This window comes from Xenopus laevis, chromosome 2L, assembly GCF_017654675.1.
Source record: "Xenopus laevis strain J_2021 chromosome 2L, Xenopus_laevis_v10.1, whole genome shotgun sequence".
Taxonomy (NCBI): Eukaryota; Metazoa; Chordata; class Amphibia; order Anura; family Pipidae; genus Xenopus; species Xenopus laevis.
The window spans coordinates 121,891,855-121,919,038 of record NC_054373.1 but is presented as its reverse complement, the minus strand read 5'-3'; the positions used below and the strand labels follow the sequence as shown (position 1 = coordinate 121,919,038).

Here is a 27,184-nt window from a genome sequence, read left to right as displayed (position 1 = left end):
TCATAAAAGAGATTTATTTTACTGATGTTCCCCATAATTCCAGCTTCATTGCAGCTGAGTGCAGTGTTGCCTTTGCCTCAATTATGTTTAATATGTCAAAACAAATGAAATAGCACAAAGTGTTTGTGCTTCAGAATATTTTTGAAATTCAGTGTCTGGTTCACATATTCTGCCCATCTGGTCAATGATATCAGGGTTAGTTTAAGCCTTAGTGTGTCCTTTAGTTACTGTGTCTACCTCCTGTATGTATTAGCAAGTTTTTATATGTATGTACCACTTCTTTCAGAGAAGTTACTGCTTTCTTGCCTTCCTCTGGTCAGAAGATGGCTGAAACTTTAGGGACAGGGACAATTTCAAGAACAGAGAAACAAAGCCAGAGACTTTCTGTACTTTCTGTAAAATGGAGGAGAGTTCGTGACACTTTCTAAAAAATTCAGGACTTGTTTTCTTCCTATACAGGGAACTTCCTCTGGCAGATGGACAAATGCAATGCAACACAGCAAGTCTATTGTTTTGGCACTTTATGGATCTATTCACAAAGCCTATTATCAGCAAAATATCATACTTGAACAGGCAGGAAAACTAAGCCATTCACTGAGCAAATCAGAAAAGAAAATTCCATAATTATTTGGCACCCAACATTCCATGACATCGAAGTTTGTATGTGCTCAGTTTATTGGAGCAGTAATATTTTTCTCCTTTACTGATGTCTTGTAATTTGTCAGCTTTGCAAAATTACTCTCAAAATCATCACAGATCAGTGATCCCAAAACATTTTTCATACTAGCACTTCTTTGTTCACTTCTCTTGTCACTGCCAGCAACCCCATGGAATTATGATTTCTAAATGCCAATCCGAAGCAGAGAAATGCAACCATGACAACTTGCTACTAGTTCTTTTGTATAGGTTACATGTGTAGCACAGTCCATAAACAGATTCCAACAGGAGCCTTTACTAAAAAAAAACTCCTCAGCTTAACCATTTGGCGGTCATAAGCAACAGCAAAATAGGTAGAAAGTGGAGCACAATATAGTCCCATTCTATACACACAGTGCCTCTCTCATGTACGGAGCATCAGAATGCTAACTTAAGGGCAAGAGCAGAAGCAGATTGTCTACTTTCCTCCTCTGGCATTTTGAACCCAAGCTTTCATGTGCTCACTGCTGTAGCTCCACTGTGGAGCTAGGTAGAGCAGATATTGTCTTATAGTCTTGGAAACACAAAATTACGACATGTTCACAACCTCAAAATCCACAGTTAAGTCCTGATACCAGTCATCTTGTCTTTAAAACAGTTTCCAGCCATTGAATAGTTCTTCTTACCATTCTCAATGGCCTTCACCTTTAATAGTTCAGTGGCAGCCAGAGTGTAGTATAACACCCCCCCCCTAAAAGAAAGAAGGGAAAGTGTTTATCTCTATTGCAGGGCATCCTGTCTATAGTTTACATAAACATTAATGTGAACTGTTAAATTGCTGTTTCCCATCAATAAAGAACTTGTCCTATAATTCCTATGCATTCTACAATGCCCAAAGTGCACAGTTCTGTTATTTGTTTGTCCTGCTGCATTGAATTAAGGTATCCTACGTTGTTTTTGTAATGTGTTTTTATAGGATATATATATCAAACGTTGATTTGTGTTAGGTGAATTTGAATTTTTTCATAAATGAACAACATTGAAATGAGTGCCATATGTATAACCATATGTATAACTGTGTGCTGAGCAGTGTCTAGTCACTGAAAGGGTTAATCCCCATTTAATTACTAAACCATATGCATAACCCGAGTGTGTTTAAGTTTTTTTTTTTGCCTGGAAGGGAAAAAATGAAAGATGCTTTGAGGTTTGGGAGTTGAATATTCCCTGTTTAGAGTTACAGTTTCCTCTGTGGAACAACATAGTCTGACAGTTGTGTCATTTCCTTGAACTAATAGTTCAGATTGTTACCCAGGGACACAATAAGGAATGTCACTGCTTATTGTCCTGCTGCAGTTCATCAGTTTAAAAAGAGATTGTAATTAAAAGGAAATTATGTCCTTGACAGAGTTTAAAATTGTGAATATATTACTACACAGAATACATTGTTTTCTTTTACATACATTGTTTTGCCTCCCTAAATAATGGCCATGGCTGCCAAATGAGCCAAAAACTGTGGCTGAAAGAACCCTCCTAAAACAGTGATACACTAGTGAATATATTAAAGCCCACAACTTTTGTCAATAATACCTCGAGACAAAATATGACCACTGTCACTGATCAAGCCACTTAGTTCCAAAATCTTAAACCACTTATGGCCATCTCTTTACTAGTTTTCATATTTTCACATCTTTTTTCTTGCTTTTCCTCCTTTTTCCACCATTTTCCTCTTCCATCTTTGCATCTCCCTCCCCCCCCTCTCTCTCTCTCTCTCTCTCTCTCTCTCTTCTCTCTCTCTCTCTCTCTCTCTCTCTCTCTCTCTCTCTCTCTCCTTGTTATATATTTTCTTCCGCCCTGCCTTTCTTTTCTATACTTGCACATATACTTTCTCTTATGTTGCTCTCTTCTCTACCTTTCTCCTCTTCCTTCCCTTTAGCCTTTCTTTTCATTACTTTTACATACACCTTCTCTTATGTCCCCCTCTTGTTTTCCTTTCCACATATAGTACTTCTCCATTATTTGCATGTTTTACAAGAAACTATCATCCTGTCCCATACTTGTTTTTATACCCCCAGCGTCATTTGAAATAAGGGGCTGCATTTCTTCCTGCTATTCCCCATTGAAATGAATGAAAGATCTACTGCAGGGGAACGTAGTCAGAAACACCCATGTTCTAGAGCCCTTACTGTCTTTGATTTCTTATCACAAGTCAATCATTATGGTCACTGAAAGGGAAAACGAGCAAGAAAACAGCACCCATTGTGGGTTTATGAGGCAACACTTCTTGCACTTTTATCCCAAGCAATTGTCAGCTGCCAACTAGATCTTTCTAGGCCACATATAAAGTGCAGAACACACACTCTTTAATAAATGAAGCCGTCCTTTTCACCCTCTCACCAGTACAAATACATTTTTATCCACAATGTGGCAGTATTTCCAAAAATGTGAAATGTGTGTTGTGCAACTGTACATGATCTAATGATGCAGCCACAAATTAGCATCTGCATCCACGGAAATGTGGCGATGAGCATGCATTTGATCACGTGCAAGTCAATTGTGTGCATCCAACATCCATTGGATTGCCAATTAAAATAGCATTTTAATATACAATAATACAATAATTTTGCCACAATATACATTTTTAGTGTCATTTGCATTTTTTATGTTTTTTCTGCTCCCAAACTCCACTAAAAATATTTTCATCAAACATGAAACTGCTACAGCCTGCCTCAGTTAGCAAACATCTTATGGATAAAGCGAGAGCTCCCTCTGCTGCTGTTTTATGATATAGTTAAAAAAGGATGTGACACAACTAAAGCTGGCCATAGACGCAATGATATAATTGTATGAAACTAAGATTCGGATGATTTTCGGACTATGTGTGGATTGTCCCAACATTTTTCTTGCCACGGCGATTGGTCATTTAGTCGATCGGACAGGTTAGAAGATTTCTGACGGCTAACGATAATATGTCAGCATGTATTGCCTGTCGGACAATATCTATGGATGGCTGTCACTAGAATTTGTCAGACATAATTTTCGTTCAATTGCTGTCTGTCAATTAATGGGCATAACATCATTTGATTTATTATTTTTAGTACTTTATTTAATCTGAATCGTTAGTAACAGTTTGGACCATATCGAACAAACGATTGTCCATCGTACAAACTCTGCTCGTCTATGGCCTGCTTAGAACATTTTCTTCTGTTCATCACAGTAAAGAGGATATATATATATATATATAGCCTCCCAATAAGCTCGCACACGTCGATAAATAGCTCATGCGGGTGCAGTGTGTAGATTGTCTTGTATACGGATCCAAAGTTCCACGCACACCGTTTCAAGGAGTAAAAATACTTATTTATTTAGCATACTTGATGCACAAACATCAACGTTTCGGTTACTTATTTATTTAGCATACTTGATGCACAAACATCAACGTTTCGGTTCCTGGACTTGAACCTTTCTCAAGATGTCTTTCCATATGGAAAGACATCTTGAGAAAGGTTCAAGTCCAGAACCGAAACGTTGATGTTTGTGCATCAAGTATGCTAAATAAATAAGTATTTTTACTCCTTGAAACGGTGTGCGTGGAACTTTGGATCCGTATATATATATATATATATATATATATATATATATATTTTTTTTTTTACACAGAGTTTACAGAGATGATATGCATTGACCAATTTTAGCATTCAAGTGGTGTTGCCATATAAACTATAATTTTTAAAGTTTTTTTATGATGTTATAAAACTCATGTATTTAAGGTTGCATACTTTTTTGCAGGAAATATATGTATTATAACCACTATTGCATAATATTCATTTTTAATCAATGTAATAAGTTCTAATGCTTTATATTTTTTAATTTTTTTAGGGACAACCAGGACCTCTTGGCCCGCAAGGTACCCCTGGCCCACCAGGACTCATAGGAATAGCAGGTCTCCAGGGACGTAAGGGAGACAAAGGAGAGCGAGGATTTCCTGGAGTGACTGGACCCTTTGGAGACAAGGTAAAGGATAAGGATATTTATTTATTCAAAAAATGAGACCTACAGTAGTTATAACCCTTAAGCAAAGACTGTTAAATGTTTACATTAATGTTTTGTAATTTAAGGGCCAAAGAGGTGTTACAGGTTTTTCCGGAGCTGATGGCATACCTGTAAGTAATGCATTGCATCCATATTAATGTTTTACTGATAAAACACAAGCTCATAACGTGGTTGTATAGTAATTTGTATAAGTCGATGATTGATGATATCTTATACTTAAGATGTTAATTTAAGAAATGAAATTGGAAATGGAGACATACTAAAGGGAGTTCAGGTTTGTATACTTCTATTTGTGAGTTCTTGGTTGTAGCATAAGGTTATAGAATTTAAGAAATTGAAAATGGAGACATACTAAAGGGAGTTCGGGTTTGTATACTTCTGTTCTTGGTTGTAGCATAAGGTTTATAGAATTAGCAGGGCCAGATTTGCATAGCGGGTGCCCCTAGGCCCACTGCCGTCCCTTGCGCCTGTCCCCTCCCTTTTATTAGTGCAAGTTTTCATTATTGGGACTGGAGCAATGGGGAAATTTAAAAAGTGGTTGTATCTCCTGTGCACCTCCAGTGTTTTTGAACCAATGTGGGTGTGGCTGGGCAGCATGCTGCCCCCTAAAATTCTGCCACCAAAGGCCCGTGCTTTGTTGGCCTTTCCACAAATCCGGGCCTGAGAATTAGATACAGAAGGCCTATAAAGAGTCTTGAACACCTTTGATCATTCATAGATAGCAAGGTTATCTATCTCTCATACTACATGGAAGCTAGAAAAGACTTTGTATGTATGTGTTTTGCCTTGAGATTATAGATGTCAGTAAGTGTTATGACTGGGGCATTGCTGAATTTGTCTCTTTTTTGTATCTGGGTTTTGTATTTAAAATTCCTTGTGCTAAAAGTATCACTGGGGCAATTACCCTTCATATGGGCAGCACAGTAGTTGCCACCACAGAGCAGTTGGTTTGGGGGTACAGGGAAACGTTGTACTCAACTATAGGGTGCCTATACCAATTGTGTTCTGGCTTATAGCCAGATGCACTACAATTGGCTTGGTTTTATCCAAAGTTACGATGGTCTGAGGCATTATCACAATTCCGCTACCAAAACAGTTATGTCAATGTACCTTGCAATAGTACTGGGCGAAATAGGGTATTTTTCATATAGAATAAATTTGTTTAAAAAAACACACAAATTTAATTTTTATGTATGAACCTTACTTTGTGAGGTGGTGCCATGTTTGTTATTCTGCTAACAGTCTGTCTTTAAATTCTGCAGGGACATACAGGTCAGGGTGGCTCAAGAGGTAAACCAGGTCATGATGGTTGTAATGGAACAAAAGGTGATGCTGGTGATGGGGGCTCACATGGTCCAAGAGGCCCTCCTGGAATTCTTGTAAGTAACTATTTATGTAGTACACACCTTATTGCACAGCTTAGTAATAGATGGAATTCTATTGTTGAAATCATGGTCATGAGCAACACATCATTCAATTAAAATCAAAGGCAGTAGCAACCTCTCAAGCCAAGTTTGGCTCTTTATCAAGCACAGAGATGAGAGAGGAATGATCAGTCTATGATGCTTTACCTGGTGCTCAATGACAGCTTAAATAAGACATCTGGCATTTTGGATATTTTGCTGTCTCCTGTTCATAATACTTGCCAAGTAACTACAATCAGATGTATTTTATATTAGTTATTTATAATGTATTTTTTTTACTGAAATCAACCCATCGCGCCGTACGGAGGGGGGTGGGGCCCGTCTGCGCATCACGCACCAGGGCCCGCCCCCCTCTAGGAACGCTGCTGATTAGAATATTCTGTATCAATAATGTAAACTGTGTTTAAATTGCAGGGTGGATTTGGTGTCAAAGGCCAAAAAGGAGAACCATTTCATGTATCCATTGAGGTGAAAAACAGACTTAGAGTAAGTCTTTTGTCTTGAGAAGCTGCCCTGCTTTTAAATCTTAATAACAGAAAGAGTAACATTTCAAATCAATGGTATAATATCACATCTAGCCTCCCTTGTTGCATAAACACTTTAAAGTCAGAGATGATATCCTGTTTTTTTTAATAAGTACATAAAGAAGAAAATCCACAGCCATATAATCATTTCTATAATGCCCCAGTAATGTTGACATATTTTTGTAGACCAAGAATCTCTTCGCTTAGTGCACTGAATGTAGCTATGCAGAGTAGGGATGTAGCGAACGTCGGAAAAAAAGTTCGCGAACATATTCGCGAACTTGCGCAAAAACGCGAGCGGTTCGCGAACGGTTCGCGAACCCCATAGACTTCAATGGGAAGGCGAACTTTAACATCTAGAAAAGACATTTCTGGCCAGAAAAATGATTTTAAAGTTGTTTAAAGGGTGCAACGACCTGGACAGTGGCATGCCAGAGGGGGATCAAGGGCAAAAATGTATCTGAAAAATCTGCCTGTGTGTGCTTGGAAGAGATAGTGTAGGGGGAGAGCTGTTAGTGATTTCAGGGACAGATGATAGTAAGTTTGCTGGCTAGTAATCTGCTTGATACTGCTCTGTATTGGAGGGACAGAAGTCTGCAGGGATTTGAGGGACATTTTAGCTTAGGTAGCTTTGCTGGCTAGTAATCTACTGTTCTCTTTAAACAACTGCCATACGTTGACCTTGTAGGCATTGTTTGCCCAGTTTTTTTGGACGCAGCCACTGAAGCACAGTTGCCAGAAAAAATATGCCATATAAATGCTGAAAATAGTCATTTTTCGCCATACGTTGACCTTGTAGACATTGTTTGCCCAGTTTTTTTGGACGCAGCCACTGAAGCACAGTTGCCAGAAAAATTATGCCATATAAATGCTGAAAATATAAATTTTTTTGGTTGCAGCCACTGAAGCACAGAGGCCAGAAAAATTATGCCATATAAATGCAGAAAATATGCATTTTTTTGGTCGCAGCCACTGAAGCACAGTTGACAGAAAAATTATGCCATATAAATGCTGAAAATATAAACTTTTTTGGTTGCAGCCACTGAAGCACAGAGGCCAGAAAAATTATGCCATATAAATGCAGAAAACATGCATTTTTTTGGTCGCAGCCACTGAAGCACAGTTGACAGAAAAATTATGCCATATAAATGCTGAAATATAAATTTTTTTGGTTGCAGCCACTGAAGCACAGAGGCCAGAAAAATTATGCCATATAAATGCAGAAAATATGCATTTTTTTGGTCGCAGCCACTGAAGCACAGTTGCCAGAAAAAATATGCCATATAAATGCTGAAAATAGTCATTTTTTGCCATATACGTTGAGTCAACGTATGGCAAAAAATGACTATTTTCAGCATTTATATGGCATATTTTTTCTGGCCTCTGTGCTTCAGTGGCTGCGGCCAAAAAAACTGGGCAAACAATGCCTACAAGGTCAACGTATACACTACTACAGCGGTGGATACGGATTACGTAAAATATATGAATGCTGCTTGAAAAAAGTAACTCAAGTGGTTTTTCTAGAGACGATAATATTATCAATATTTAGACAAAATGTGAACAAGCTCACACAGCTCGATGGCGGGTTGAAGAAAACACTGTGCAAATAATGCCTACAAGGCCAACGTATACACTACTACAGCGGTGGATACGGATTACGTAAAATATATGAATGCTGCTTGAAAAAAGTGACTCCGGTGTTTTTTCTGGAGACGGTAATATTATGGATATTTAGAAAGAATGGGAACAAGGTCACACAGCTCGATGGCGGGTTGAAGAAAACAGTGTGCAAATAATGCCTACAAGGCCAACGTATACACTACTACAGCGGTGGATACGGATTACGTAAAATATATGAATGCTGCTTGAAAAAAGTGACTCCGGTGTTTTTTCTGGAGACGGTAATATTATGGATATTTAGACAGAATGGGAACAAGGTCACACAGCTCGATGGCGGGTTGAAGAAACAGTGTGCAAATAATGCCTACAAGGCCAACGTATACACTACTACAGCGGTGGATACGGATTAACGTAAAATATATGAATGCTGCTTGAAAAAAGTGACTCCGGTGTTTTTTCTGGAGACGGTAATATTATGGATATTTAGACAGAATGGGAACAAGGTCACACAGCTCGATGGCGGGTTGAAGAAAACAGTGTGCAAATAATGCCTACAAGGCCAACGTATACACTACTACAGCGGTGGATACGGATTACGTAAAATATATGAATGCTGCTTGAAAAAAAGTGACTCCGGTGTTTTTTCTGGAGACGGTAATATTATGGATATTTAGACAGAATGGGAACAAGGTCACACAGCTCGATGGCGGGTTGAAGAAAACAGTGTGCAAATAATGCCTACAAGGCCAACGTATACACTACTACAGCGGTGGATACGGATTACGTAAAATATATGAATGCTGCTTGAAAAAAGTGACTCCGGTGTTTTTTCTGGAGACGGTAATATTATGGATATTTAGACAGAATGGGAACAAGGTCACACAGCTCGATGGCGGGTTGAAGAAAACAGTGTGCAAATAATGCCTACAAGGCCAACGTATACACTACTACAGCGGTGGATACGGATTACGTAAAATATATTATGGCTGCTTGAAAAAAGTGACTCCGGTGTTTTTTCTGGAGACGGTAATATTATGGATATTTAGACAGAATGTGAACAAGGTCACACAGCTCGATGGCGGGTTGAAGAAAACAGTGTGCAAATAATGCCTACAGGGCAAATAATGCCTAAAAGGTCAACTTATACACTACTACAGCGGTAGTAAAATAAAAAAAAGTAAAATAAAAAAAAAATGAATATTAAAAAAAAAAAATTAAAGTTGGTGCTGCTGAACTACTAGGAGCAGCAGATTAGCACACCAGTCCCACTCCCCAACACTGCTAGACTAATAGCACTGGGCTCTTATAGTAGTAGTAGTAGTAGTAGTAGTAAAACAACAAAAAATAAATAAAAGCAGTCCTTACAAGGACTACTGTTATTGCAGCAGTCAGCAGATGAGATCAGAAGCAGGACAGCTGCCCACTGCAGCTACATACAGAGCACTGCAGTAGAAGGTAGATTACTAGCCAGCAAAGCTACCTAAGCTTAAATGTCCCTCAAACCCCTGCAGACTTCTGTCCCTCCAATAACAGAGCAGTATCAAAACGATTACTAGCCAGCAAACTTTCAACTGTCCCTGAAATCACTAACAGGCAGCAGCTCTCTCCCTACACTATCTCTTCAGCACACACAGGCAGAGTGAAAAAACGCTGCAGGGCTTCGGTTTTTATAGGGAAGGGGAGTGGTCCAGGGGAGAGCTTCCTGATTGGCTGCCATGTACCTGCTGGTCTGGGGTGAGAGGGCAAAAAAAAGCGCCAACAATGGCGAACCCAAAATGGCGAACGTCGCGACATCTCTAATGCAGAGTATGGCTATCACATTTTGGTACATGATTTCTCTTAAGCTTTCAAGAGCTTTTCATTTGTCCCCATATCAGATGAGACTCAGCTGGTAAATGTAGGAGGAACCCTCACAGAGTTGTGTGAGCTGGGTAGAAATAATAAAAATAACATAGTAACATAGTTTGTTTGGTGTTCAGATGTATATCAATTGTTGTGCATTGTTATTGTGTTAATTTAAATCTTTTTCCCCCTTAGGGAGATCCTGGTGAACCAGGCTTTAATGGCATTCAGGTTAGTAATTACATTTCTGTACCATTTTTTATTAATCTTAATATGAAAATTGATCTCCTTAAGATAACAAATCTGATTCTGAAGCAATATTTTCATTAGGGGAATATACTGGATATCTTTATGGGGGCAGGAATTTTGGTCTAAATACTTTGCTTTACCACCTCTTTTATCTTCCTTCCATTCTAAGGGGCCGTGAGTTTGTGGCTTTTTAGGGCTATTTAGCTTCTTTTAACTGTTAGGGCAATTTAAATTACAAAGCCACAGCTCCGGTTACCCTGTGCTGCCTTGACTTTGTGGTGTCCCAGGCCCTAGAAACAAAATAGGCAGTTAGTTTTTTTTGGGACAACTCCACCTGCTATATTTTCCAATTTCTCTCAACTGTATTCTTGGAATATGAATAACCTTCTAACCCATATTGAATTTTTGGCCATTTTTTTACCAACTCCTTTTTAACCATTTAATTAATTACCAAGTCTAATTTTTTAGCCTATTTATTGCACTGCACTTTATTGGTGTAATTTATTGCAATATCAATTTACTAAATTTATCCTGATTAATCACATTTTATATGAATTAATGAATGAATTTATTTATTAAGGGGTGTTATCGGAATCTATTGGTGGGGTAATACACCCATTGGACTCAGGAATAATCAACTTTGTTATCAGTCCTTGGACTGATTAATTTCACTTTATTTATTTGCACTAGCACTTTACTTAATTTATTATTCAGCACTTTTATTAATGAATTATTATTATCATTAATTAGCTTGGTTCTTCAATTTATGGTTTAATTTTACTTGGTATAGATATAGATATAGATATGGTGGGGTTTCTTTTTTCTCAAACAATATGAATATAACATATATATGTCATCCATTGCATTTTTAGGGTCCAAGGGGTTCTCCTGGAATAGCAGGATTCATTGGGCCACAGGGTTATCGTGGCCCTCGTGTGAGTATATTTCTTTACTTTTTACATATGAGAAATGTGACTTAGTATAATTTTCACTTAAATAACTGCTTTTGATAAAATGTGAATGATTTTTTGCCTCTGACTGACCGATTTGTTTTATTGTAATATATATTTGTGTTTGGGCCCTCTCTATCATTATTAGGGGTACAACCATTGTAGTATTTTTACTCTCTTCACTTTCTTTTGTTGTTCTGTGTAGGGGCCACCTGGACCTCCTGGGACACAAGGACTACAAGTAAGTTTTGCTTGCTTGAAGTTTACCATTTTTGTTAGCAATTTTTGAAACTTAAAAATAGTTTAACCAATACTGATTAGATAAAAGATAAGAAGTGGATGATTTTTAGATTTTTTTATTATATATTTATCTCATCTATTACTAGCAGCATGATCATATTTATGGATACATACATGACTCTGTACAAGATATAGACAAATCCCAAGAAGGTTTGCATGGTTTGGATTCAGCCAAATTCTATATTACACTGAATCCAAACCAAATTGCTCACAAATTATGCTATTTAGTAAAATGAATATACCCTCTATGGATTTTGGATTCAGATTTCTATTGAGCCAAATGTTTTGTTAAGAATAACTGATGGATACAATGCATCCCTAATCATATAAATAGCTCTTTATTGACACAAAATGTAAACCATCACTGAACTACTGGAGTTTAAGTATTAAGTTTTTGCATTCATAAAAGTGAAATAACACTTTCTTTCACCAAAGAGTCTGTGCAGCTGACAATATCAACAAGTATCCATTTTACATTACAGTATATCAAATGCATCATACTGCTTGTGTTTCAAGATCACAAGAAAAAAATAATTGTACTTGCATTTTCAAAAATCACACTAAGATGTAGTAAATAATCTTAATTTTTCCTCCACTACCCCATAGCATTAGCAATCAATTAGACCAGTAAATGCCACCTGCTAATTGGTTACTATGGGTTACTAGACAAGTACCAAATGTTGCATCTTTTATTACATCACCATACAACAACCATTACCAATATACACTTATGTGCTGTTTTTCATAGGGCAACAGAGGACTTGGCTATTACGGAGAAAAAGGAGACACTGTAAGTGATATATTTTCCTGCAAAATGTACAGTACAAATGCTTCACTTCTAATATTACCTCTGCTGTAATATAGTAGACAATCTATTGCAATAAACATATGCTGCAGGTTATATAAAGGGGAGTAGCATGCAAAACCCCTGATTACTATACTACTAGAAAACTGTAACACACAATCCTTATTTGTAGTATTGTGGTGCAGGGCTCCCTGTATGCTCCATAGATGTGTGGCAAAGCATTAGCCATGCATTCTGCATTAAACATGAGCTGCACACACAAACACAAAATGAAAACCACAATGAAGGATCACAGGGCAGGAAGCTACAATAAAATGCATGTCCATAGGTGGAGGGTGATTTTGTGGTTTGGAAAGGCTAAGGTTCCTCAAGCTTTATTATGTTGTAAGCCACTGTAAATGCACTACATTATATGGATCAGGGATCCCCAACTTTTTTACCTGTGAGCCACATTAAATTGTAAAAAGAGACTGGAAGCAACATAAGCATGAAAATAAGGGCTCTTATTAGATATTTGGTATTGGACTGGCAGTCTAAAGGAGGACCTGTTTGGCAGTACATCTGGTTTCATGCAACCAAAATTTGCCTCCAACTCAGGAATTCAAAACAAAGTGCCTGCTTTAAGGACCAATGTTACACCACTGTGCACAACCCCCTCTCCCCAAATCCAATCAAAAGCCTACATTTCATACTGAAGAATTTTGCTTCCTAGCCTAAGATTGGTCACCAGCTTAAATGACATCTGATGTACATTTAGAAATGTGAACAATAGGTCGGAAGTACAAACCACTTTTGATTGGAGGTGCACATTGTATCTCATGAAGATGCCAATACCCATACATACAGTATACATTTTTAAACCACATAACATATACTTATCAAACTGTTGCTATTTAACAAGGTAAAGTCACACAGACATTTTAAACAGATACTACACCCTCTCATTTTACAGAGAAATGCTTTTACTACAGGGAAACACATTATTACATATTATAGTCACTTTAGGCCTCACCTGGCTCAACATACCCTCAATTACATTAGAAGATGCCCAGGAATTGTAAGGCTAGGACCTTCAGGACTTTTTGTTTAGCTATACTAGGAATTTGAATTTGAATATGTTGTGGCTGGTCAGTAGGAGAGATGAGGCAATGTAGACAAAGCTTCAATTGGATGATGAGTTTTCTGAGGTTTTCTGGTAGTAAGGAAATCAAATTAGAAATAATTATGCATTTACCTCTTAGTCGTCCCATTGAAAAATAAAAAAATAAGATATAAACGAAGACACAATTGTCATTTAGTGCAAATAGATTCTATATTGATTACATTTATACAATTATAATAATTACATGTACTATACTGTTTATATCACCAGGGTGATCCAGGTCCACCTGGTGAACAAATTCCTCCAGGAGAGAGAGAACAACAGCACAAAACTGAAATTCTCTTGCTAAAATATAAGGTAAGTATCTTGATGTGCAGTCATTATTATTATCACTTGGGTGCATAGTCTGCATGTGTATTCCAGTATCTGTATATGTGCAGTGTTTTGTCAGGATATTCCAAGTCATTGCATAATTGGGAGTCCATTCATCTGATTTCCATATATCTTTCACCACAGCCAGAGGGATATGCCCCGGTTCCAAAGGCAGCCAATAAGGAAAAATGTTTTTATATCAAAAGATATATATCCCAAGGCTTGTATTTAGTAAAAAATAATTTATTTATTAAAGTTCATATTTAAAAATTAGATACATACTGACCCCACATGGCCCACCTTACGCGTTTAGTACCCTCCGGCACTTAGTTATAGGTGTCTTGTCAGGATATTCCAAGAGGACAAATTACTATCGTATATGAAAAAAAAACCTATTGTGTTCACAAGTTAATTTATGAACGTGAAGGTGAAAACATGTTCATAAATTGTCATATCAGTGTTATTGCTTGTTCCGCTTTTTAATGAAAAGCTGTGTGCATCTCTTTTATGTTTGGTTGTAACACTGCATAAAGTAAGCAATAACAAGACAAATTACTGTAAAGGAGACATTTTATATAATGTTTTATTTAGTAATAATACACTTTCTTCGTTATAATATATAGTATAATGTAAAAAAACATTTTGAAGGCACTTTTCCTTCTAAAATATGTCATTATATCTGCAGAAAGATCCTTTCTCTTCAGTGGCTAGGCTGAAATGAGGGCTGGGTGTGTTGATTCATTTTTCCACAGGACGTGGTCATAGTACTGACAGGCAGAACACAGCATTAGCAGTGCAAACCCCTCCTACCTTCTTGCATGTGTTTCTCTCAATCCTCAACCTGTACTTTTCTCTCTTATGCTGTGCTTTTTGGAGCTGTTGATAAATAATGTGCAGATTAAGGAATATACATGACCTGGTCAACTCCATGTCATAGTTACTGGGATAGCCCCACCCCAGTGCTCACATCAGAAGGACCCTCCCCAAAGCTTTAAAAGCCCAACCCTAAGCTGGTACCTTTTTATTTTTTTTAGCTCCTGTTGGAAGCAGCTTTTTCATTTTAGTCTTGGAAAAGCATTAGGGCTTGCCAGAAAGTGTCCTAGGGATTGGGGTTTTGGTCCTTGAGTTCTTTTATCCCCATAAGCACATTACCATTTGAATGGAGTCTTCAATGTTTCATCATCTGGATAAGGTAGGCACAGTGGTGTTATGGCTGGTATAATTGGTTTGTCATTGATCCATGTGCCCTCCGGGCCTGGTTATAGCTTGTCCAGTGGCAAATGCCATGTCCCCCCATCCATGTGCTTTACTTGGCTCACTTGGAAAGCGTCGGGCACCAGTGGGGTGTTTGGCCCCTACACCCCTTATGATTTTTACGGATAGGAGAGGGAGGTGGCAGTTAGCTAAGGTTAATCTATTGTACAGAAGTTTCAGCCGGCCCATCCCATTGGGGTGAGGGGAGTCCCAGCAGTGTCGGACTGGCCCACCTGGATACCAGGAAAACTCCCGGTGGGCCCAGGTGTCAGGGGGCCCTTGTGCTGCTAAAGATTTGGCATATTTCATGGCCGTTTCCTATTTCTTTAAGAACAAAGAGGCTAAATAGATGAAATAATAGATTATAAAGCTGGCCATAGATGCAAAGATCCGATCGTACGAATCATTGTATGATCGTACTTTCCCATCTCCCGACCCGCCACTAACCATTCAGATCAAAGTCTTACCAGTCAGATTAGTTAAAGAACAGATCAGCAATGTTCTGCCCCTGACAGCAATCGTACGATATCTATGTCCAACCAAAGCTAGTGACAGTCTCCCACTGAAAATCGTACGATCGGCAATACACGCAGAGATATTATCGGCAGCCGACAGAAATTTTCTAACCTGTCCGATCAACCAAACGACCGATCTCCGCCAGACGAAAAATGTCGGGACTCTCCACACACGGTCTGAATATCATACGAATCCTTGACTCGTACGATCAGATCTTTGCGTCTATGGCCAGCTTAATATGTAAAGAATAGAGACTAGGAGAATAGGAGATGAATAATAATAGTACTGTGAGTGGGCTCTTGGTCTATGGTTCTTTTTCCTGGTCTAAGATTTTTGGGTGGGCCCCTGGTGTCTCAGTCTGACACTGAGTCCCAGAGTTGCCCTGGTAGATAGCAGACATCTCTGTGGTGGAGTATGTTTAGTTAGCAGCCTAAGCTTAATGGCCTCCATCTCTTTTTCCCCTATACTGGGGTATAATTTTTTTTCTTCAGGAGGAATCTAGGTTTCAGAGCCAGCTGACTCCCTCTCAAATCTTTACCAAGGTTGAGGTAATTACTTAAAAAAAAACCTGGAGCCTTTAATCTGCTAGTGGTTACAAGTGATGCTTTGAGTGCTATCCTGATTCCGGAGTCTCTTAACTCAGAATGGATTGGCCATCTTAGCTATTGCATGAGTGCAATGCTGGTCTGTATATTCTGAGAGCAGTGCAAATATAATGCAGGGCTGTATGTTCTGTGAACACTGCAAATCCAATGCTGGTCAGTATGTTCTGTGAACAGTGCAAGTCCAATGCCAGTCGGTGCAGACACCAGCTGTAGGTAATCTGGTAATTACTCTGGAGGACAGTATTCAGGTGCAGTTAATAAGTAGGTAGGTTCCCTCCCTTAGCAGCTCAGAGTGACGCTCAGAGTGAAGCTCAGAACATCAGTTAAGATTTCTGTGTTATAATTGTGTTACTGTACATGTTTGTTAGTATTAACTAACATGTATTTCTAGCTAGCTTAGAAGCTAAGGCAATGCTGTCTTAGTAGTACACAGTGTAGGTGTGTATGTATTGGGACAGCATGGGTAACATACATTACTGTTTGGTAGCCCTATGTTTGTTTTATATAACATTCAAATCAAGTTATTAACATGGATTACTCTTGTAAACATGCTATTTGTGTATCATACGCTTCATAAATACAGCAGTCAACAATGGCTTAAGGGCCCAGCCTATATATGAATAATAATTTAAATGTGGTAGCTGTGGTACCTGTATACACAGGTCTTGTATAAATGGAGTGGCGGAAGCCAATTCTAACTTTTATACAATGACTAGTGATAGGCGAATTTGTCCCGTCTCGCTTCGCCATGAATTTTGCGAATTTCCAACAGGCGAAAAAATTTGTCTGAAAAGTCTGAATTGTCGCTGGCGTCCAAAAAAACCTTTGACGCCGGTGCAGGAGTCCAAAAAAAAAAACCTTTGACGCCGGCGAATTTTCGCTGCAAATTCGGGAATTTATTCGCCGGTGACAAAACACGCAAATTTGCTGCAAAAAAGACATTGTGAATTTAATATCACCTTTGGTATTAGACAGACAATGGAATTTCTAGTGTATGTGATATTCTAACATTTACTATTCATGTATTCTTTTTAGGGGGCCAAGGGGGACCAAGGAGAAAGGGGAATTCGAGGTGATAAAGTGAGTGAAATCTTATTTAGTTATTTTTTTAAGTCAAGTATGCATGCAAATTTGTCATTAATCTCAGTTAAGAATGTTTTTGCCTTAATACTTTATACACGTTATGATTTGAAATGTATACACTTAGTGCTTTTTCCTTCAGATACTGAGACAAAATTACCAGTAACTTCTGGTCTTTAATAGTAACTAACATGATTTAAAACATTTTAAAGTATGCATTGTTTTGACATTATGCAGCATGCGCCCATCCAGGTCTCAAGGTTCCATGTAAATTTTACCTGAATCCCCTACGAATGATGAATCATTCATTTTACATTTTATTTAGGGTCAACAAGCTGTCACAGGAGAAAAAGGAGAAGAAGGAATCACAGGATTTCCTGGACAAAGGGTAAAGTCCTATGGGTTTTTTTTTTTTTTGTCTGTGTGAAAAAACATTTTTTATGTCATGCATGAGAATATGTTATTTTGCCTAGGTAACAAAACTTGAATGTTCCCATAATAATGAATATGAATTGGCCTGTTATTGCACATAACTGCCCGTGTGTTCAGTCAAAAATGAATTAATCCATTTCCATATAAAGGTTTGATTAGGATTACTTTTCTATTATCATGTTTCATGACCAAATATAGGTAATACAAGCTTTAGTGTGAGACATACAAAAATAATAAATGTTGTGACTTTTAGAATCCCAGGATCTTTTTTTTTTCTTCCTTCAGTATGCAGTATATGACCAATGAACTCATTGCTACTTTCATGTTTTTCGACCCAATATATAGAAAGGTTGTAGTAAACACAAAAGAGCCTTTCCCTTAACTGTTGCCACAAAGCAGGGAGCATGGAAATGTTAACAATATTGTTGAATCCTTAAGGTTTGCTTTTAACAAACGAGGGCCCACAGCCCAAACCATAAGAATATATTCCAGAGTCCCAGATCATTATTCCTTCTTTGCCAAACTTTACTATTGGCCTTATACATTCAGGCAGGTAGTGTTATAGCATCTCCTAAACCAAGACTTGTCCCACAGACTGACAAATGTGAAATTATTACTCAAAGGATGTGTTTTCAATGCACCATAGACCAACTCAACAGTCAGTGTTCCAACTAAGTACATGTTATTTTAGACAAAGTGCATGCATAGTTTTGGCCATAAATGTACTTTTGACCATATACAGTATCAAACAAAGCTTTGTCAAATACTCCTCGAATTTTTCATTGTCTGCTTCATGACAGAATATTTCAGTATAAAAACTTTTTTTTACGTGTAATTTACTTGATTTTAATTTTGATCAACTGTCAACTGGTTGTAGGGATTGCCTGGTAATGATGGTGGCCGTGGAAATGCAGGAGAAATAGTGAGTATAAGGACAAACTATGCTTAATGACAACAAAGAATCTCACATATGCTATTGTTTTTTTTTGAGAAATTAACTTTTGTTTCTTTTCTTAACTGTGTGATTAAGTTTTATGGGTTCTACAACATGGCTACTTCTCAATGGACTGATCTCTTGTTTGCCAGTGGTCTGTACCCAAGGGAAGGGAATCAGAAAGCTTAAAGCGATACTGTCATGTGAAAAAAAAGATTTCAAAACGCATCAGTTAATAGTGCTGCACCAGCAGAATTCTGCACTGAATCCATTTCTCAAAAGAGCAAACAGATTTTATAATATAAAAATTGAAATCTGACATGGGGCTAAACATATTATAATTTAGTTACTGCTGTACTGCAAGTTGGAGTGAAGTCATCCCTCTCCCTTTCCCTTTCCCCTCAGCAGCCTCACAACAGAACAATGCGGAGGTAACGAGATAGTAGCTCCCTAACACAATATAACAGCTGCCTGGTAGATCTAAGAACAGCATTCAGTAGTAAAATCCAAGTCCCACTGTGTCACATTCAGTTACATTGAGTAGGAGAAACAACAAATACCTCCCAACTGTCTCGTTTTCAGTGGGACAGTCCCACTTTTGACAGCTCAACCCACTGTCCTGTGTTTTTACTGAAAAGTCCCGACTTTCTCTGCACTAAACAGCCAGAAAAAGAAACAAAATTTCTAAATTAATTGGCTTTTGGCTGAGAGCCTAGAACAGGTACCTGGTGCAACTAAGATACTTTGTAACAATTTTGAGAGATAAGCAAATAAGTAATTGTAACAAATGTAACAATTTAGATAAAGAGGTCCCATGGGAAAGTTAGACTTACATCTTAAAGAGCAATTCACCTATATTAGCAAATGTGTAATAACTGAAAAAAACAAAGAAATATGTTCAAACTTTCATAACCTGCCAAATTTTGTAAAATGAACATGGTTATTAGGGGAAACTTTTGCCAGAAAGCAGTTCCATCCTAAAGTGCTGGCTCTTTCTGAAAGTACATGACCAGGCAAAATGACCCATGGCTGCCTACACACCAATATTACAACTTGAAAAAAATACACTTGCTGGTTCAGGAATTAAATTTTTTATTGTAGAATGAATCATTTGCAGTGTAATAAAAATACATCATAAAAATCATGGCAGAATTCCTTTACTAAATATTGGACTCTATTTTATTGTGTTTATTTCTGTCTACATTGCTGTAGCTACGGACCCACTGAGATCTGTTAACCTATGCAATGTCTTATTGAACCATACTAAACAGCAAGCAGATTAGTTTTTGAGAGATATGTGTTCATACCCTTATCATGTGAAAATATGTTTGTTTTTTATAGGGGTTTCCTGGGTCAAATGGAGCACCTGGATTACCTGGTTATAAGGGAATAAAGGTAAGTTTTTATTAAGCCTAGTAAAGTGGTCATACTATGGGGAATAACAGTTTGGTGTAAATGTTTTCATTTGAGTGACTATTAAGTATTGTTATGTTAATTTCTGCTCATATGGAGTATTTGGATTTTGTTTCTCGGGAATGCTAAGATGTAGAAATTTCTATAGTGACCAATATATTATTATATATTAGTATTTCCCACATTTTCCTAATTACAGGGATTGTTTTGAAAACCACTAGTCCAGTTCCCTGTCCTCATTTGTTAATAAAACACATTTGCAGTTGTTTTGAAACCAAATTTCTGACCCACCCCATCTTACCCATCGTGCCCTGTAATGATTTCAGCACACCGAGGAAAGGAGCAGGTGGACTGTGGCAATATAGAAAAGCCACAGACAGTAATGTGGCTTACCCTTGCTTGCTTGCAGCCATAATACGATCACCAATAGTTACATAGTTACATAGTTAAATTGGGTTGAAAAAAGACAAAGTCCATCAAGTTCAACCCCTCCAAATGAAAACCCAGCATCCATACACACACCCCTCCCTACTTTTAATTAAAATTCTATATACCCATACCTATATTAACTATAGAGTAACAATAGTTAACAATGTGTCATAACAGCAGGGTTTGATAATCCTAGATGTAGGAAGTGACTGCAGATAATCCAGGTCTAATAAGAAGGTGTCGGAGAAGAAGATTCAATTTAGTTCAATAGCATTCATTTAGAGAGTTTTTTGTGGTGCACAGTGCTTATTTTAAAACTTGCTATTAAGTTAATGTTGTATTCAGTCTATTCAACTTTCAAAGACCTCAGTTTGCTTTCATTCTTGCCTTAGGTCTGTGAACTAAATACATATCAGGATATTGAATAAAAAAGCTCTTTCAGAAAACTTAAAATTTGGACCATATCCTGAATATATCTCCTCTCTGGCCCCAGCTGCTTGAGGTCATTATTTCTAGACAGGAAGGGAACATTTGAGTCCAGTGGGAATTCCCTTTAAAAAAAAAAGTCTGTTGTGTGACAGGACATTTGAGTAAGGCTGTTAGTCATGCTTCCATTATGTCTCAAATGGAAACTGAAACTGAGTCTATAGAACAAAACTGCTAGATGAACAATTTGATGTACAATATAGTGGAATTAAAAAAAATATGTATTTTTTATTTATATAGCACTACCTATTTATGCAGCGCTGTACAGCAGAACAAATAATTAATAGAACAAGCAGGGGTCATTACAATAGTAAATACAAAGTATAATAAATACAAATAAATGAAAAGTGCGGCAAGAATAAAGATTAAAAGCTTTGTGTCAAAGAGAAAGAGGATGGAGGTGTCTGCTCCACACAGTTTACAATCTAATTGAATAAAAAATTTACAATATAAGTTCCATATGAAGAGAAACTTTACTAGCGTCTATTATACTCATAATAATCTGGCAATTTCTAGATCAGTCCCTATCCTTCAACAAAATGAAGGCCTAGGTTCCCATCTATGCCATACAAATAACCTTCTTTGTAAACCAGTTTCTTAATCCCTCTCCTTCTATAGATTGACTATACTTCACCATCTGCCTATAGGGCACTGCAGGATTCTCTGTTTGTTGAAGTTCCATCATATACCAGGGTCACTTAGGGGTACATCTTACTGATGTATGCGTGTGATGACTTGAACTACCTCCATTAGAACAGTTCTGGAAGGGAGTTTTGTAGATAGTAGGAATGCACTGAATCCACTATTTTGGATTCGGCCGAACCCCCGAATCCTTCGTGAAAGGTTCGGCCGAATACCGAACTGAATCTGAATCCTAATTTGCATATGCAAATTAGGGCTGGGAAGGAGAAAACATTTTTTACTTCCTTGTTTTGTGACAAAAAGTCCCACGATTTCCCTCCCTGCCCCTAATTTGCATATGCAAATTAGGATTCGGTTCGGCCTGCCAGAAGGATTTGGCCGAATCCGAATCCTGCTGAAAAAGGCCGAATCCTGGCCGAATCCTGAACCGAATCCTGGATTTGGTGCATCCCTAGTAGATAGCAGTAGTTGGTTGCAAAAGAAGATGCAGCCACCTAAAGTAGTAAAGAACAAAGATCTCAACAGTATAAAGCATCAGAAGAAATTTGCCTAGGGATAAACAGACAACACTGTATGCAACATGGTTACATAGGGTTGATAAAAGACAAAGTCCATCATGTCCAACCCCTCCAAATGAAACTCAGCATCTATACATACCCCTACATACTTTCACATAACTTATATATACCCATATCTATACTAACTATAGAGTTTAGTATCACAATAGCCTTTGATATTATGTCTGTCCAAGAAATCATCCAAGCCATTCTTAAAGGCATTAACTGAATCAGCCATCACAACATCACCTGGCAGTGCATTCCACAACCTCACTGTCCTCACTGTGAAGAACCCCCTACGTTAAGTTCTTTTCTTCTAGTCTGAAGGTGTGGCCTCTTTATGGATATAAAGGTCCCCTGCTATTTGTCTATAATGTTCTCTAACGTACTTGTAAAGTGTAATCATGTCCCCTCACAAGCGCCTTTTTCCAGAGAAAACAACCCCAACCTTGACAGTCTACTCTCATCATTTAAGTCTTCCATCCCTCTAACCAGTTAAGTTGCACATCTGCACTCTCTCCAGCTCATTTATATCCCTCTTAAGGACTGGAGTCCAAAACTGCACTGCATACTCCAGATGAGGCCTTACCAGGGACCTATAAAGATGCATAATAATGTTTTCATCCCATGAGGTAATTCCCTTTTTTATGCAAGACAGAACTTTATTTGCTTTAGTAGCCACAGAATGACACTGCCCAGAATTAGACAATTTGTTATTTACAAAAACCCCAAGATTCTTCTCATTAAGGAAACTTCCAACATACTGCCATTTGGTGTATAACTTGCATTTATATTATTTTTGTGCATAACCTTGCATTTATCTACATTGAACCTTGTTTTCCAGTTTGCTGCCCAGTGTCCCAACTTAGACAAACCACTCTGCAAAGTGGCAGCATCCTGCATGGAACCTATAGTTCTGCACAATTTAGTATCATCTGCAAAAATAGAAACAGTACTTTCAATGCCCACCTCCAGGTCATTAATATACATGTTGAAAAGCAAGGGACCTAGTACAGAGCCCTGCGGTATTCCATTAAGAATTATAAAATATTCAATTTACCATCATGTTTGTAGCCTATCTTTTAGTCAGTTCTCTATCCAGGTACAAATACTTAGCCAACATTCCTTAATTTAACCAGTAACCTTCTGTGTGGCCCTGTATCACTGCCATCCCAGAATTGAGGTCCCTGCTTACCTTCACATAAAAAGAAATTACGTTAGTCTGGCTAGATCTATTATGCATAAAACCATACTGCAACAAACTCATAGTATTGTTATTTGCTAGTCCAGTATCTTATCCTTTATTAACCCTTAGAAAAGCTTTCCTATCAATGACGTCAGACTAACTGGCCTATAGTTTTGAGGCTGAGAACGGGATCCCTTTTTGAATAGCGGCACCACATTAGCAATTCGCCAGTCTCTCTGCACTATGCCAGACCTCAATGAATCCTGAAAAATTAAGTAAAGAGGTTTGGCAATTACAGAGCTAAGCTCGCTAAGAATCCTGGGATGAATACCATCTGGCCGTGGACCTTTGTTTATCTTAACATGTTTAGTCTCTCTAGACTCTTCATGTGTGAACCATGCATCATTAGTTGTATTTCTAGAATTGGGACTATTAAGAAGGAAACCTTCATTAACTGGTTCCTCATTTGTGTAGACAGATGAAGGATATGAGCTCAGAATCTAAGCTTTTTTTTTGTTCTTATCAACCAGCTGACCCCCCTCTGATACTAAAGGTCCCACCCCTTCCTTTTTCATTTTTTTACTATTAACATATTTAAAAAATATTTTTGGGTTATTTTTACTGGTTCCTGCAATTTCCTTTTCCATATCAATTTTAGCTTGCCTTATAGCTTCTTTGGATGATTTATTGGCCTCCTTGTACCTCATAAATGATTCAGCTGTCCCAGCTAACTTGAGAGCCTTAAAAGCACATCTTTTCTTACCCACCTCAAAACCAACAATTCTATTGAACCAAATATGTTTTGCTTTGCAACTACATTCCTTGCTTACCAGGGGACTATACTGACATGTAAATTTACTAAGCAGCATTTTAAAGACTTCCCATTTTTGTTCTGTGTTTAACCCTGTGAAAAGCATTTCACACTTAATATGTTGCAGAGATGGCCTTATACTGTCAAAGTTTGGACGTCTGAAATTGAGTGTTTTAGTTACTCCATTATAGAATTGCTTCTGCAACATAATCTCAAAGGAGACCATGTTATGATCACTATTCCCTAAATGCTCACCCACACAAATGCCAGAGATGAGTTCAGTATTATTCGTTATTACAAGATCAAAAAGAGTTATTCCTAGTAGGTTCTTGAACGAGCTGGTATAAAAAGTTGTCATTTAGCATATTTACAAACCTACTATCTTTTTCTGTCTTGGCAACCCAATTACCCCAGTCAATGTCTGGGTAATTGAAATCACCCATAATAATAACTTGACCTAGTTGTGAAGCCGCTTCTATTTGTAAGAGTAGCTGGGCTTCATACTCATCACTTATACGAGGTGGTTTATAGCATACACCAATGATAATTTTCTTTGTAACCTTTTGCCCAATTAAAAAATCTCTACCCAAGGGGATTCTACATACAGCATACAGGGGAGGTTGCTACTTTTACTTTTTAAATTTGCATTACTTAGTGGAGAATTATATGTTAAGTAAGTATTTGTCTGTTTTCCTTGTAACAGAGGGACCTCCTGTATGCCCCCCTCACTCCTCCCTCATGACCCCTTTCTAACCCCACTGCCCCGTCTACCCTAGCTTCCCCATAATTCTTTATCTCAACCTTACCTAGTTCAAACACTCCTCCAACCTCTTAGCCATTCTGGAGTGGACCCCCTTCCAATAAGGTGCAATCTGTCACGACTGTATAGGTTGTACCCAGGGGCACTCCACCAATGGTTACCAGGGGCGTCAAAAATGTCGCTCCTGATAACTAAGAGCCGAATTTCCGGTTTTCAACCTGGAAATTCGGCTCTTCTAGTGCAGAGAGTGCAATTGCGCTCTCTGCACTAGCGTCGTGCAGCGCCCGACCCCCTCCTGTGCAAAAACTGAGCACACCGTGAGGAGGGGTGGGGGCGGCAAAGGAAGGCCGTCTCAGGCGGCATAAAGGCGTGGATCAGCGCTGGTTGTACCACAAGGAAAAATCCGCCCAATGCTCTAGGAACCCAAACCCTTCCTTCCTACACCAAGACTTGAGCCACACATTTAGCTCCCTAACCTCCCGCTGACAAAATTTCAGAAAAAAATTACATTGGAAGACCTTCCCTTAATCTTAGAGCCTAGATCCCTGAAACCACTCTTTTAGGTCTTCCAACTACCATTTATTTTGTCATTAGTACCTATATGTACTAAGACAGTTGGGGCATGCCCAGCCCTACCCAATAATTTGTCTACCCAATCAACTACATGCCAAACCCTGGCACCAGGAAGACAGTAAACTGTTCAATTGTAGCAATCCGGACAACGGATTACCCTATCCACTTTCCTAATAATTGAATCCCCTACAACCACAATCTGCTTAGGCCTGACTCTGCTCTCCTCCCCACCACTACTAGAGAAACTAGTCTCCCAGCTGTTAGAGAGATCAGCCCCATCTTGAATTGTCAATCCATAGTTCACACTCATCTTCTTCACATAATCTGGCAAATCTGATGGGATGCATAAACCCCACACGAGCCTCCATTTTCCTTTTGCCCATCTTAGGTTTTCTAACTGTCACGCAGCTAGCTGCCTCAACATCCTGCTGCTGTTCTGTTCCCCCCAAGCTATCTGACCCTGCTAGGTCCTGCTCAGTGAGCAAGAGACTCCTTTCAAGATTATTTATTAAGGTTCAAATAGTAAATTAGAAATTTTTAATTAATTTTGTGTCAAAAACTCACAAATTCGAATATAAAATTTGAATGTGAGATTTATCACAGCTCAAACATGAAAATAGTGTTATTTCGAATACTCACCACCTAAAACCTGCCAAATTAATTTACAAGTCAATGGCAGAGGTCCATTGACCAACTTGAACATGTTAATTGCCTACCTGACATTTGAGTTTTTTCTGAGGAAAATTTGATTGAAGATTCGTATATATTTGATTCGAATACAAAAAATTTTTTGGATCATTTCCATTTGATCAAATTTTAGACGTTCAGATTTTTTCATAAATAACCACCGATTCGAGTTGTGAATACATTCGAATTTATTAGAGGGAAAAAAAACATCAATTTGATATATGACCTTTGATAAATAACCCCCAAGTGTTTCAAACCAACAGTGAACAGATTATCACCTATGTTATATTATAGTATTCTACACAGGGAACATGGTAATTAAACATAGATGCATGGGGAACCAGTATTGGCAACATCTCCTCCCAAGCTATTAAAAGCTATTACCGACATGTTTCATCCATTAGATCGAATGTCATCATTGTTTAGAGAAGTGAATAAGCTCATTATATTGTAGGTTACCAAAGACTGACTTAAAGGGGCTGTTCACCTTTGAGTTAACTTGTAGTATGTTGTGTAGTATGTTATGGAATGGCCATTTCTAAGCAAAAGTTTGATTGATCTTCATTATTTATTTATTTTTATATTTTTTTAATTATTTGACTTCTACTTCTTTCCAGCTTTCAAATGGCGGTCACTGACCCCATCTAAAAACAAATGCTCTGTAGAACTGCAAATGTTTTTACTTGTTTCTATTCAGGCCCTCTCTTATTCCTATTCCAGTCTGTTATTCATACTAATGCATGGTTGCTAGGGTAATTTGGACCATAACAACCAGATTGCAGAAACTGTAAACTTGAAAGCTAAATATTTTTTTTTTAAAAAAGCTAATAAAAAAATGAAAACCAATTGCTAATTGTCTCAGCGTATCACACTAAAAGTTGACTCAAAGTGAACAACTCCTTTAAAAGAGGCAGCGACACAAGTGTTCTTTTATTGAAAATTATG

The 27,184-nt window shown here is 38.0% G+C and overlaps 1 protein-coding gene across 1 annotated transcript in view; it reads left to right on the top strand.

Moving 5' to 3' along the window:
• The window catches only part of col4a2.L (collagen, type IV, alpha 2 L homeolog), a 118,728-nt gene that overhangs the window by 54,560 nt on the left and 36,984 nt on the right, over nt 1–27,184 (top strand). Inside the window, exons 5-17 of the mRNA XM_018247204.2 lie at nt 4,513–4,647; nt 4,752–4,796; nt 5,949–6,065; nt 6,525–6,596; nt 10,292–10,327; nt 11,218–11,280; nt 11,501–11,536; nt 12,344–12,385; nt 13,773–13,859; nt 17,285–17,329; nt 17,655–17,717; nt 18,639–18,683; nt 20,037–20,090. Coding sequence (XP_018102693.1) covers nt 4,513–4,647; nt 4,752–4,796; nt 5,949–6,065; nt 6,525–6,596; nt 10,292–10,327; nt 11,218–11,280; nt 11,501–11,536; nt 12,344–12,385; nt 13,773–13,859; nt 17,285–17,329; nt 17,655–17,717; nt 18,639–18,683; nt 20,037–20,090 — 840 coding nt within the window. The remainder of the gene's footprint in view (nt 1–4,512; nt 4,648–4,751; nt 4,797–5,948; nt 6,066–6,524; nt 6,597–10,291; nt 10,328–11,217; nt 11,281–11,500; nt 11,537–12,343; nt 12,386–13,772; nt 13,860–17,284; nt 17,330–17,654; nt 17,718–18,638; nt 18,684–20,036; nt 20,091–27,184) is intronic.